We start from the raw sequence: 15,586 nt of genomic DNA, 5'->3' as shown, positions 1-15,586 counted from the left end.
TTGCGTAGTACAAATAAATCGAACTCAAAGCATTGGTGTGTTATGACTGATTACGTATTAAACTTCAGGTTCTTCCCCTCTCTCTCTCTCTCTCTCTCTCTCTCTCTCTCTCTCTCTCTCTCTCTCTCTCTCTCTCTCCAGCCGGAGAAAGGATAAGCTGCGGATCCCAAGCGGCTGGCTGTGTCATCTGGCTCCTGAGCTCATCCGTCAGCTCTCCCCCGAGACCGCAGAAAACCAGCTTCCCTTCTCCAAACAGTCTGACGTCTTTGCCTTTGGGTGGGTCTCTCTCTGTCGCCAATCACTTGCTTCTCTGCTTTATGTCACTCAGGAAACCAACAGAATCCATTTTTATTTACAGAAATAAGCTTATGACCGTTTCTCTCCACGTGTAATGTGCTCTTATAGTGTCAGCATAACCATTTTTGGATTCTAAATCTAGAATGTAATCACATTTCGTTAAGAAAAGTGTTTAAAACATATGAATTGCGTTGCATTAGGACAATTTCAAACTGAGTGGCATTTATTTGAAAGTAAGTCAATTTTTTAAGCAAAACATTCATCAAAATTAAGTTTGTTTGGGTTTATTTTTTAATGATAAAATAATATTGTATATATACACTACCATTCAAAAGTTTGTGGACAGTAAGATAAAAAAAAAAGAAATGAATATATCTTTAATTAATATTAATATTTTATATAAAAAAAATAATAATTAAGCAAGGATGCATACAATTAATCAAAAGTGACAGTAAAGATGTTTATAATAATATAAAATATTTCTAATTCAGATAAATGCTGTTTATCAAAGAATCCTGAAAAAAAAAAACTATCACAGTTTCCACAAAAATATTAACTTTCAACATTGATAATAATATGAAATGTTTCTTGAGCAGCAAATCAGCATATTAGAATTATTTCTGAAGGATCATGTGACACTGAAGACTGGAGTATTGATGGTAAAAAAAAAATCAGATTTGCATCACAGGAATTACGTATGTATATACTTAAAATATATACAAATATAAGACAATTATTTTTAACATTAATTTTAAATTTCACAAATTTAAATCAAAATTTATAAACAAATAAATGCAGCTTTGGTGGGCATAAGAGACTTCTTTCAAAAACATTAAACTGCAATAAAAAACATACTATTCAAAATGAACTTGAACTGAATTTATGTATCCACTACGTAACCACCAGTTGAATAAAAGACAAAAGCAAAATGTCTCAGAAAAGTGACTTTAGTTTTGAGAAAATCTCCAGCATCATTTGCATGCAGATGCCACTTCGTTTGATATATTATCTAATGCAGTGCCATTCATCGATCCATAAGTGTCACTTAAGCATCCAAATACATTTTGGATATCCAACCAGATAAACTGAAATCTTTTTTCCGTTTAAATCTGCCCCGTTAATTGCTGCAGTGGCCATATGAGAGCACAGCTCAGCTATAGTATCAAATGTTATGAAAATGACATTGTGAATGTCCACACATGATCATAAAATCACAATAATACACATCAAGAATCTGGCTCGTTTAGGATGAGGATTATCAGAGAATTGATTCACTCAGTGCTCAGCTTTCACTAATCAGAATGCATTCACATGAGACGGCATGCGGAACTGAACCTCCATCTGTACTCATTTCGACCTGACCCGGGCCTTTCCAGAGGCAGCGAGTGTGTGGGCCAAATGAATAAAAGAATGGATGGATGGATGGTTGACGAAATGAAGGAATGCTGCTCTGTTGGGTCCTAACACAATTGCGTCCTCAGCTGTTCTCTCCATATGGAGGCTCTGTCACACTGTCATTCTATGGGAGCCAAATACAGCACCCACGCAAGCCGTCCAGCTGGTCCCACTAAAGGGACATTACCTAGAGGTGACCCCAAAGCAATGCTCCCTATTGTCCCTTCTGCCTCCTCTTTTCACTTCCGTTGTGTTCTAATGCGGCAGAGAGGCTTTTAACAGCAGCTGTGGGATATTTTATGCCTGTAATGCTCTCGTGTTCTGTTTTATGGACTTTTTATGTATGTACTGTACAATACACTTCCGGTAAAAAGTTTTAAATATTTTTTGTAAGTCTCTTAGGCTCACCAAGGCTGCATTATTTGATCAAAAATACAGTAAAAAGAGTAATATTGTAAAATATTATTACAATCTAAAATAAAATTTCAGCATCATTTCTCCAGTCTTCAGTGTCACATGATCCTTCAGAAATCATTCTAATATGCTGATTTGCTGCTCAATTATTATCAGTTATTATTGGTGCTTAATTATTTATACCGGTTCTTATTATTATCATCAGTGTTAGAAACTCTGATCCTTTTTTTCAGAATTCTTTGATGAATAGAAAGTTCAAAAGAACAGCATTTGTTTGACATAAATGTAATTTGACAGCATTTCATTATAATGTCTTTACTGTCACTTTGGATCAATTTAATGGATCCTTGCTGAATAAAAGTATTATTATTATTTTTTAAATCTCACTTACCCTAAACTTTTGAATGCTAGTGTTCCATTGTTTCCACAAAAATATTAAAAAGTTTTCAACATTGGTATTAATAAGAAATGTTTCTTAAGCAGCAAATCAGCATATTAGAATGATTTCTGAAGGATCATGTGCCACTGAAGACTGGAGTAATGATGCTTTGATCACAGGACTAAATTACTTTTCATAATAATATATTAAAATAGAAAACTGTTATTTTAAATTCTTATGATATTTCACAAAATTATATGATAAAATAAATAAATGCAGCCTAGGTGAGCATAAGAGACTTCTTTCAAAAACATTAAAAAAGCCTAATTATTCTAAACTTTCACTAAATGGCCTTATTTACCAACCACCCGCAATCCATTGTCATTCTTTCTATGTAAATTAGGCTAATTATAGTATGCGCATTATTCAGGAATGTTTGCCTGGCACAATCAACTTTGCTTTCTGTGGGCGGTAAATGAATTGTTATAAAAAACAAAAAGAGATGTTTATATACGGTTTCTAGCGATCATGGCAGTAGTAATTCATCAAATGATGATCAAATGATGTAGAAGACGCTATCACCGGGCATATGTCCAGATTCACACTTTCAGCATTTTTGAGAGATGATTTAGGTGTCTGGATCACAGTGGTGAAGTCATACAGTCTCAGTAAAGTACACACCAGATCAGGTGCAACCAAGCACTAAGAAATCACCTGCAAGATGGGAAATGCTTTTTTTGCATGCAAATAAATGACACTATCATTGGTTGAAAATGCAATTCATTCTTAGTGAATTCCCCACTTCAGTATTGCAAAAGCCATCTCAATTACATGTTTTTTTCTCTCTCTCTCACAAGTCTCAGCAAGCTGCACGTTTCACGTTTGGCTTTAAATTGCAGAGCTCGGATGATTGGCCTTTTCAGCAGGGCTCTTCGTTCAATGATTGTTAATTAGCTCTTAAGTGTGGTTTAGTAAACTTTAACACGAGCACGCTCTTTAGAGCAGAATACTGTGTTTTTCAGCAGTCAAAAGCACCTCAAAGTCATTTATTAATTATCTCGGATGACTTTGACTATATCGGCTTCAGGGAATGCAAAGTGATGTAGTGCACCAGTAGTGCTTTAAAGCTTTTGAACTGCTGTCTCTTAGGGAGGCGTGAGTCCTCGTCCTTACACACACACACGCACACGTGATATACTTGTGAGGAGTTCCATCTGACTTTTTGTTCTTCTTAAGTTAAATTATAATTAAGATCTACATTTTTTAGAAACATTTGAACATGGAACATTTTCATAACAAAACAGGTACACTCTCAAACTTGTAAACAGAACTATCCTATCATTCTTAAATTAAACAAATTATAGAATGATGGCTTTATTCATTTTATTTTATATCAATAATTTATTATTTATTTAAGACTTTTTTGCCCATTTATGAACCAGAGGTTTACTAAATTTGTCAGGGCATTGCATTCCTAAATTAAAAATTAGATTAAATTTATTAGGATTTGTAGATTTATTCATTTTATATAATTTAAATAATATATTTTAATAAAGACATTATTTGGCCTATTTAGTTTAGAGTTTTCCTGTGTATTTACATGGACCTTTTTTTGTGTGTGTTTTTTTATTTTGCAATTTTCTTAAAAGTCATATTAGAATTAAGATTTATAGATGTATAAATAATTTATGTAATGCTATTCCCTATGCTATTTCAGATGTTCCTAATTTTGTTTTGAAGGTCTCCTACAACAGGTTTACATGCATCCAAGTTCAAAAAACACTCTCATAACATACATTGCAGCATCACTTCTTTTCTCACAGTGTCTGAAACGGATCGATAAAGGGATTCCTCCTTTCCGAGAGCCTACTCTGCTCTGATTGGTCAGATGGTTCAGTCTGTTGTGATTGGTCTACTGCTTACAGCGCGTGTCTTCTCAACACTGCTTCTTCAGGGCGGGTCAAAGTAGGCATTGTTTGCGGGCAGCCATTGAAGACCATGCATTATGCAAATTTGTTACGAACCTATGTAGGTTCATGCAGGAAGTAAGACTGGAATTACTAACGACTCGTTTCAGGCAGTTCAGGATCGGTTCTTACATTTGGGAGGCATAAACCCCATTTGTTGTGCACTTTGATCTTTGAAACTTTGCAGACATTCACACTACATCATATAACACACTACATGAAAGGTAATATCCGAAATTGGGGCACTTTAAGACATTTTTCAGCCCATTTACAAACCATTTTTTATTTGCTTTTGATAGGTTTTATTATGTTAGTGACAACATTTTTATACATTTGGCCCTCACAAGTATAGACAAACCAGTACATGCACATTAACACTCGTATGTGTCATATGTTTCAGCACTATCTGGTACGAGCTCCATGCGCGTGAGTGGCCCTTTAAGAACCAGCCAGCTGAAGTCATTATCTGGCAGGTGGGAAGTGGAATGAAGCCCAACCTCACTCAGATAGGCATGGGCAAGGAGATCTCCGTGAGTATTTCCATATACCTCACTAATGCAGATAAGCAAAACATATGGGAAAGTCTGAATACTACCAACTTTACACAAACAAAGCTGTCAGAATATATTGTGCGAGTCACATGAACCACTTTTATTGTGCTTTTATGGAGCATGAAAGTCCCAAAAGAGGCTATTCAATCTATTTTTATTGGAAAAACCGGACTTTTAGATCATGTGAGTGATAGTATATAAACAGATTCTTCTTTCCTGTGTAGGACATCCTGCTGTTTTGTTGGGCGTATGAACAGGAAGAGCGGCCCAGCTTCTCCAAGCTCGTGGAACTACTAGAGAAACTTCCGAAACGCAACCGTCGCCTGTCTCACCCAGTACACTTCTGGAAATCAGCTGAGTATGTGAAATGAGCTAAACTCAAAAATGCCAGTTTATATACAAAAAAACCCGAATGAACAAATAACCCCAACAAAACAATCGTTAAAATGGAGTCAGTCGACGCGACTGAGAGAATCGATCGAGAGTCGCTTCTGGATGGTGCATGTATTCTGCTGTATTTAGCAACGTTTCCTAAAAGCAGTGATCATTTAGCATATTTAGAGCACACAGTATTTTCTGGTGTATCGTTTGGTCATGAAAGAGAGATGTTTTCTCTTTTTTTCAGTTGTTGTTTTTGCTAAATGTTTGATCTGTTTTGCATATATCAACTGCTTGTGATTATTTCTCATTATCTTGAATGAGTCCACTTTCAGTGAATGTTGTTTTCTTTCGTCGAACCTCTGCAATGCATTTTTATAAACAACTGAAACTAGTGTTATTTCGTCTGTATTGTTTTTTTCTTTCCTTTCCTTTCTGAATTTAGTCATTGGATGAATGTATTTATTTATTTTTTTCGATTTTGAAAAATGTACCTTTCGGAGTTGTTTTACGCTTGTTTATTTTCTATCACCCATGCTGTGTATGTTTCACAGAATTCCATCCTGTCGTTTGCTTATTACGCGCGGACGTTCCGATCACAAAGCTTTACCGTAACGCGGGGAGTGTGAATAATTTCTCTCCCTTCCCGTCGCGGTGTACAGCTGCCACTCATTTACTTGCGCGGTCGGTCAGCATCGCCTACGCGGAAAGATGCGTTCGTACAACGGCGCCGTAATCGAGTGTGCGTACGTATGTATATTATCGACACTTGAATTGTATCATGCCTGACTGTGACAAAAACAGAACTGCTATTCCTGAGCCTACAAAGAAAGGGATAGATATAACGGACTGTATCTATCACACTTACAAACCTTTTCTTATCAGTGCATACTTACGAATGTTTTAGCATAATTGAAAGCTTTGCGTTGTTTGTACTAGGCTACACATTGTTCTATCGTAGAGAATATACAGTACCATGAGTAATAGTGCACTTTTCACCACGACGGCATTTGTATATTACTATTAAAAATCACATCTCATTAATATGACTGTTGCATGTTGCAAGTTCTGGAGTGTCCATGTTGTAACACGGAACGGTGATCATGTCAAAATGAGTGTGAAGGTTGGTGTCGCTAGCTAGGTATGGCTTAAACAGAACCGCTATCCCGCTTTCTCCACACCATGCACTCTGGGTACAGACAATCTGCTCACTTGTAAAGCCATGGTTTTTTGGGTCATGAACAGTGCCAGTGCTCACAAAACTTGTTGCTGCTGTTATTTTTCAAGTATATTTTAGGATCACGAAAATACAGATGTTGTTAAGTGGGCGTTTATATTTGTACGGTCGACCGTTTTTACATGCATGAGAACATTTTTAGGGGATTTGTTCACGTTACGGACCCCCCCGAATACAGTACCACACACATAGTAGTTTTACAAACTATGACTAAATAAAAAAATGACAGCTTGTGTGATAACCTGAGAAAGTAATACAAATATGATCAGGCCTTGCAAGGCGCAATTTTAAACCTATGAATAAATAACTGTGCTATAATGTTTATATATATTTTTTGAAACGGGGGCTATGAGGATGTGTTGGGACAGTGTTTTCACGCTGGGAATGATGGGAAATCACGAGAAGATGGGATCTTGTTAACAACCATTAGCAGCTTCCATATCAGGCCTATTTAACAGGCTGTAGATTTTGCTTAATAATCTGTTGCTGTAATTAATATTCCAGTCACTGAATCCGACCTCATTGTCATCTCTTATATTTCTGCCCCATTATGAATGTATGAATTGTTCTGTGTGTGTGTGTGTGTGTGTGTTTGTGTGCGTGTGGTTGTTTTCTTTTCTTTTTTCGTCTTTCTATCCATCCATGCATTTACTTGGTGGTCATTGATTATTTACCATCGCTCTAGTTTACGTTTCTTTTCTGATATTGTGTGCGTGTCTTCGCAGATTTCTTTGATGGCCTCCATGATTGATTTTTTGTATTATGTATTTGTTGTAAGTATATATAAAGCTTGTATTTACTGATGCCTTATGGTCCATGGCTTAGCGACTGGTACACATCACAAGCTCTTTCTTTGCACTCATCCTTTATGAAATAAATAAAAAGGTGTTGATTTTGGACTTTTGTTTTTTGTTCGTCATTTCTTTTTGCTCCTTGTCATGATTCATGTTTTATGTTCACGGAAAATCTATATTACATTATGTAAAAAGCTTTAAACAGGAAACGTTGTATGATAAGGTCATAAGTGGTTAAGTAAAGAATAAATTGATTGGAATTATCTTAATGAGTTGGATCGTGAACAAAATAAAGCTTTTGTCACTTAAACTTAATTTTGAGCAACTATACCAAAAAAAGTGACTAAATCACACTATAAAGATTCACAAATATCATAATTAATAAAATGTCTTTATTAAACTGATTCTTGATATCAGATTTAGCCTAAGACTTCATAATGTTGGTTAGAGATAAAGAAATATGGCTTAAAACCTCTGATCTATCAATTTTTGGTAACACTATATTGATGGTCACTTTTAGACATTCTGTTGATTATAGAAGAAAATGTTCTATATAGAACCTTAAAAGGATAGTTCATCCAAAAATTACTCTCTTGAAAATTAATCACTTTTTGATGAAATCTGATTGATTTCTGTCCCTCCACTGATAGCTACGCAACTATCACTTCAAAAACTTCATATAGAGATCGTAAAACGAATCCATATGAATTGAGCGGTTTAATCCAACAGATTAAATGTAGGCTTTTATTCCCATATAAACATTCATCAACTCACACATCAGTTGTGGTAAATGGAAGATCAAGCATGTTCACTTGACGTGCGAGAACCAATGAGGTTCATTCTCATGTTACGCATTACGTTTGAGCTTCTTCAGCAAGAACCAATGAGGTTCATTCTCATGTTACGCAGCACGTTTGAGCTTCAGCAAGAACCAATGAGGTTTGTTCTCGCACATCAAGCAGGTTCGGTTGAGCTTCAGCAAGAACCAATGAGGTTTGCTCTCGCACATCAAGCAGGTTCGGTTGAGCGGCTGTTTATGTTCGCTGATCAATGTTTATATGTGAACAAAAGACTACTAAATCTGTTCAACATATAAAGCAATTGAGTCTCTTCAGAAAATTTGGACTAAACTTCTCAATTCATATGGATTAGTTTTACGATCTCTTTATGAACTTTTTGAAGCGTCAAAGTAATAGTTGTGTAGCTGTCAATGGAGGGACAGAAAGCTCTCAGATTTCATTAAAAAGATCTTCATTTGTGTTCTGAAGATGAAAAAAAGTCTTACGAGTTTGGAAGGACATGAGGGTGAGTAATTAATTAGAGAATTTTCATTTTTGGGTGAACTAACCCTTTAAAGGGTTCTGTGAGGTGCTTCATATATAGAACCTTTTAGGGGCTCCCATCATGGGACCATTTTATGGATTTTGTTTGAATTCATTTTTCATTTTAATAAAATTTTATGAATTGTAAACATACTTTATCACTAGAAAAAGAGTGGAAATGGATTCTTTAAAATTGAGTCAAGAACCCTAGGGTTCAAACTTCAACCTTCTTTTTTTTTTTTTTTTTGAGTGTAAGTAATGTTGCACCTACATGTTAACTAACTCTTATTAGAGTATTAATAGAGTATTAGTAGATTATGTGCTTAATATATGATAACACTGCATTTTGATGGTCCCCCAACAGACATTCTACTGATTATATACTATTTGCAAGTTCGTCAACTTATTCTACTAACCCTGAACCCTAACAGTCCTCAACTAATACTCTAATGTGAGTTAGTTGACATGTAGGTGCAACATAACTTATAATCAACAGAATGTCTAAAGAGGACCATCAAAATAAAGTGTAAATAGGATCAACTTAAAAATGTGTATTTAAAAGGATCACACATGTCCTTCCAAACCCATATGTGTTTCTTTTTACTGTGGAAAAAACCTCCACATTTTAAATAATGTACTGGTTGTTCACTCTTGTGCAGTTTTCCTTGTGCATCTTGTGTGTTCCACAGAAGTAAGAAATTCATACATGTTTGAAATGACACGAGATACCATTTATATTTTGGGGTGAACTATCCCTTTAAGGTTTTGGGCAACAGACAGCATGTGACTGCAAATGTCAATCATCACATCTCTATTGGCTAGTCTTTCTAATGAGAGAATTATCTGCTCCTGTTGCTCCCAATCTCTCCCTCGGCTGATGAGTTTAATTAGGGCAAATCATTGTTTAAAATACTAAATGAGGTGAGTCTGAAACTCACTACAGATATATGGCTCAAAATGAGCTTTAATGACATATTTCTTAACAGTAATATTTCAAATATGTTATTTAAAATTATGGAAGTATTGTTTAAGTAATTATTTTTTACAATATAATATATAATAAATATTTTTATACACATTGTATAATGCCTCATATAATTTCAAGTAGGACAAGTAGTTAATAAGTATGCCAATTCAAAAATATCAATGTTTTCTTTAAAAAACCTTGGTTTCACTCAACACATAATAGAAATATGCAGAGAACAAACTGACCTGAAACCTTCATCTGGAAGCGCCTCTCAGATCCTCCAATTACAAGCAGATAAACTCATTTAATTCCCTGGATCAGAGTCAGATGAGCATTAGTGCTTAAGAAAGACCTGTGGAGTACTACCATAAAAGACGATAAATTATTAGCAGGGGATCCTTAATTGAATTAGGAGCAGTGAGTGAGTGAAAGAAAGAGAGAGTGCATGGTAAAGGAAGTGAAATTATCTGTCTTTTCAATGTAGACTACACATTACAGTAGATATGCACGCTGTATATATTTCCTATTAGATTTATCTGTTCCAAAACCCAGTGAGCTGACTACAGAAGGAGCCTTTTAAGGCGTCATAAGCACATTACTGTGCAAACGCTGTTTTGAAAGGTAGGCAACTTGACTATGCTGCCTTGTATCATTTTTAGGGAATGCAATCCCACAATGCACTGTGAAAAGTTCAGTAAAAATAGAGAAATATCTATAATAAAAATAGACATGATATGAATAGTCTAGTGCGATTAAAAATTGATTAATTTGCATAATATAAATGGGTGTTTTATGTATTAAAGGCACACTATGCAGTTTCCTTTTTTCTCAAACAGCGCCCCCTAGAGTCGCTGCGGAGTACTTGTATTTAATGTTACTGTCGTAAATACCACTCACGCAGAGCCGTCTCTGCACTCTTCCGACCGCGCTTTCTTCATTTTCTTCGTCGACTCTGCCATGATTCACGTCTGAAATGCGTGCTAGTGTCTTCCATAGAGGCTGCTTCATATGTTGTTGATGTATGTGACGTCGTGCCGCAAAGCAAGTCGTGATTCTCGCGAGATTTGGCGGAGCGACACCTCTCAAGCTTGCATTGCTGGTTTTGCTAGCGGCGTCCCCCCCCTGCTTTGCTATCGGGATGATTCGCCCTACTACGAGTTCGTTTACCATCGAAATGATTTCAAAGCTGTTATATTAATGTACAAATCTTGCATAGTGTGCCTTTAAGTTCATATCAAGAATTGTTTTGTTTATTTATTAAAAATAAAGGTTCTTTACTGGCATCGATGGTTCCATCCCAGCTAACAAAAATATGTTCTAAGAACATTAAGATAACGTTCCCATTAAGTTTCTTGTTTATGCGAAGGTTGGCAAAAACATTAAGGGAACATTCAATTTGATCATTTTACACACATTATAGGACCATTACTTTTTGAATATTGAATGTTTTGGAACATGTAATAACATCTGAAAAACGTTAGATGAATGTCTAACTAAACGTTTCATAAACGATGTACTAATAAGACATGTTTTGAGAACGTTACTAAAGACCAGATAACAATGAATGAACATTTTATTAATATTACCGGAAGAATGTTTGCTCACAACTTTGAGAGAACCTTGTCATTCCAATCCAATTGGCCGGAAACAATATTATGAATTCTAACAATGCAATGTTGTGAAAACATGAATGTGAACAAACTTGAACGACGCTCAGGACAGTTAACAGTCAGCGCTGCATCATCACGAAAGTGTAAGCCTTGACAATTTAAATATCCAAGCGCAAGAAGACGCGAAAGGGAACTCAGTTCGTTACTCACACAGTGTTTGGGAAGTATAAACATCCGTAGAGCGTACCCAGAAATCCACGTCTTAGCGCGTGAACACTAAACTGAACTCTATTTCACACCTTCTTGCACTTGATTTTACAAATTCACACAAAATTATGTCTCGACGAGTATCCTTGTAAACATAGTAGGTTATGTTTTAAGTTAACGTAAACAGTTGAGAAATAAAACGCACGTGTAACAGTATCAGTATATTGGATCTGTGCTTTAGGTCTTAAAGTGACAGCAGCCTAACATTCTGCTGTCTGTGTTTTTAATGCTCATCAAGCAACAAAGGACACAGTAAAAACTCACTGCTCTTGACTGAATAACTTTTGTAACTTTAATATGGATTAATATATCTTTAATTTATACAGTGAAGACTATGCAGACTATATTTATATTTATAGCATATTAGTTAGGCTAGTAGTTTTAGCTGTGGTATCAAAATTGGAAAAGGGAATTGCCAGTTGGCAGGTGTGGCATAAAGTTTTAGGCCCTGATTATTGCTTGAGGAACACTACAGAGTGTCACTTTTGAGGTTTCATTTCATTTATGATGCTGCCTTAAAAGGTAGCTGCCTGTGTAGACAGCAGACAGCAAGATGGCTCACTAAGTTTTGGAACAGAGCTTGTATTCAGAAGCAAAAATAAAAAAAATATATAATTTTGTGTTTTTGTCTAACGTCTGATGTGTTTTGAACGTTTTGAACGATCAACATTTTGAATCTTCCATTTTTGACTTTTCTCATTTGACCAAACCCCACGTATAATTTCTCTCACTCATAATAAGCATGTTGTTCTGAACTGGGATGCACAAACCAGGCCTGAAGGTAAATTAAATTTCCAAACCTTGTTGCTGCTACATTCACATTTGTAAAAAAAAAAAAAAGGACCTGTATTCATTGCCTCAAGCTGAGTTTACACTGAAAATGAGCATATTCGCTCCAATCTAAAAGGTGTCCAGTCACAGGTACTGTATCAATACATGTCTTGTCTATGTGGGAGGACTATCTGACCAATTTCATGCTTCAGATGTCTAGTTTAAAAGTCATATGCGCAGGAGAGTCGAGGTTTTTCTTTACCTCGCTGATGACACCCACACACTTCACTGAGCTTGTGCTGATTAGTCACGAACTTGGGACAAAAAAGGAGAGAGCTGTGAGAGAATGAGAAAAGGTTAGATTTAAAGGTGGGTGATAAAAGAGTGGTAATGCTGTACCGCACAGCAGGCTGGAGATCCACTAGCAATGACGGCGAGAATGCTGACGCAGACTTCTCATCGTGCTCGGGGTTTTATTGTGCGAATTTTAGGGTTTAAGGCCAAAAACGTACTCAACACAAGTGCTCAAATGCAGATGCAAATCCTGTGGCCAAAGCATTGCAAGTGCACAGTCTCTGCAAGTGTGCATTTTTGTGGCAGAAAATGGCTTTAATTATTGTTAGTATTTAGATAGCTAGCTATTGACAGTTTGATACATTTCTAATTCAATCAGCAGGATTTTCCATAGAAGTTCAATGAAAGTGTCGATAAAAGAAGGCAGTTTAAATGCCCTTTCATGTGATTAGCATTAAAGGGATAGTTCACCAATTTTTTTTAATTCTGTCATTAATTACTCACCCTCATGTCATTCTAAACCCGTAAGACTTTCGTTCATCTTCGGGAGCACAAATGGAGATCTTTTTGATGAAATCTGAGAGATTTCTGTCGCTCCATTGACAAATATGCAACTACCACTACATAAAGAGATCATAAAACTAATCCATATGAATTGAGCGGTTTAGAGCAAATTTTCTGAAGAGACATGATTACTTTATATGATGAACAGCTTTTATAGTACACTGTAGTTGTATTAAGTACACTGCATAGTATACTGTATAGTTGCAAATTAATGAGAGTTAACTGACAGCTAGTAGAATGTCTAAGGGAGACCATTGATGTCTAAAGGGTTTTCAGTTAATGTTTAATAATGATTTTTTTAAATGGTTTTAGTTTTAGTTAATGATAATAACTCAGATTTGGCTCACTGAACACAAATAATGCTCCTTAATTAACTCAGCAAAAACTCACAGTTGATTCCAGTGGTTTATGTTAATGCTGATAAGCATGTTGCTAAGTATCGACACTGTAAGTATAAAAATAGCCTTAAAATCTGGTCTAAAGAAGGCATGATGTTGCTGGCTACGTTTAGAACGTAGAACGTTTTCTACGTTTCTGTGTGTATATTTTTAAATGTGTCCCATCAGATGAGGAGGAAATAAGCATAATTTCTCATGCTGGTTTAACTTCATCTGTTTTCCTTTTCATAGGCTGTGACAGCGATGGGTTCCTGTTCTTCAGAAGGCCTTTCTCTCTCTTATTATCTCATCTGGACTGCATTGTCACAATCAATCAAGCCCTGGAACGAGTTCTTACCTCATAGTCACGTGACAGGAAATCTTGACGCTGGCTTCCTGTGGGCCTTATGATCGACGGACTGAGTTCAGTTTAGAGAGTCCTTGCATTGTTAGTCTATGCAGAATATGACTGGTACCTTCGGTTAGATTTTGATTTCAAAAAGAGGCTGCATCTTCTTCGTAATCTGCATAGACAAAGCCCATATCTGTCCTCCATATAAAACATGTCAGCTATCAACATCACAACCATTCTGGAGATATTCATGCTGTATTAAAGGTGAAGTGTACATTTTTATACTATAATATCCAAGTTAAATGTGCAAAGACAAGTAGGCAATAAACAAGCCATTTACCATGGTGGCTTCCCAAATATCTGCTCTGTTTCTGAAACCGCAACATTACCTCAACCATTGGTGTGATTTGGGAATGAGGAAACCTGTTTATTCAAACAACTGAACGTAACTGTTTTCAGACTTTTTCAGCAGCCATGACTCTAGAGGTATTTTACTCATTTATTTCCTCTAGGGATTTCAAATAATTCTTTAAATAGTGTTCTGAGCCTTGAACCAAGACAACCAGAGAACATTCCCTGATAGCTGGAAAAACTGTATTTCGTGGAGTAAAAAAAGTACTTGGTTATGATGTTCCTCACTTGTAAATCACTTTGAAAAGCATCTGGTAAATGAATAAATGCAAATGTTCTCATCCCAAGATGGATTGCAAATGCATAATAGAATCAGAAATGACAGTCCAATATAAAACTATTCACTTTAGTATTTGTATTACAATACAAAGTAACTCTTCAGAATTATGGGTTGTGTAATTCAGAAATGATCAAGCAGGGATACGTGTAGTCCAGGAGACACTGGTACACTTGACACCAGCTGGAAAGAATATTTACTTCTGGAACCAAATGCTGCACTATGAGAAGGAAACAATTGTTTGAGAAACCTGTTTGGAAACAGTCGTTAGTTATGCAATTACACACTTCACCTTTAATATCTACTTCATTTAATCTTTATTTTCATTTCTCTCTTCTGTGCCACATCACTGCATGCTACTTCACTGCCCAGGTAACTTCATCCTTTTACGTAATGTAAAACATGCACAAATATACGCTTACACTCGCCCAAACTGTGCTCTGTCTCTGTCATCTGATGAGCCCGTGTCTGTGCAGGAGCCGTTCAGGTATGCACACACACAAACCCTCATTTAATTACATCACTCTTTGCACTCAGGACAGTCAAATGAACTCACTGACATTTTCTACCCATTGGACAGACATTGCTAGTTGAACTTTATCTTTCAGCATAATAAATGATTGCATTAGTCAGACTCATGCAGGAGAGGTAAGAGGAGGGCAGACAGGTGGGATGTGCTTGTGCATTTCTTTGTGAGTAATGTCTAAGATTTGAAACTTTTATTAACAAGTCATCAGCAAACATTATTAGAGGTGTTTGCTAAGCCAAACATCACAATTCCAATTCCAAATACTCAATAAACGGAGCAATTCCAAGAGGGTCATCACGCCATCTGGCCATCTCTAAGTTAGAGATCCCATATCATTTGTGCATTGTTTTCTACACAGTCAAACTTATGATTTTCATCTGATGGATGATAATAAAATAGGCGACCACTGTCAACACCCTACCACTGTGGCAGT

The 15,586-nt window shown here is 36.1% G+C and overlaps 1 protein-coding gene across 5 annotated transcripts in view; it reads left to right on the top strand.

Moving 5' to 3' along the window:
* ksr2 (kinase suppressor of ras 2) overlaps nt 1-14,311 on the top strand; it is a 109,929-nt gene extending 95,618 nt beyond the window's left edge. For 4 of the 5 annotated variants that reach the window (XM_084113758.1, XM_084113757.1, XM_084113756.1 and 1 more), the window contains exons 19-21: nt 142-276; nt 4,853-4,982; nt 5,228-7,517. In XM_084113758.1, the coding sequence (XP_083969884.1) occupies nt 142-276; nt 4,853-4,982; nt 5,228-5,374 (412 nt within the window). In that variant the 3' untranslated portion in view covers nt 5,375-7,517. Of the gene's footprint in view, nt 1-141; nt 277-4,852; nt 4,983-5,227; nt 7,518-13,836 lie in introns of those variants that run through there. The other variant, XM_084113755.1, reaches the window with a different exon arrangement.
* Nucleotides 14,312-15,586: the final 1,275 nt, after the last annotated feature.

This window comes from Abramis brama (genome assembly GCF_963993115.1).
Source record: "Abramis brama genome assembly, chromosome: 5".
Lineage (NCBI taxonomy): Eukaryota > Metazoa > Chordata > Actinopteri > Cypriniformes > Leuciscidae > Abramis > Abramis brama.
The sequence above is the reverse complement of the archived record's forward strand: the minus strand, read 5'-3'. Positions and strand labels throughout refer to the sequence as shown.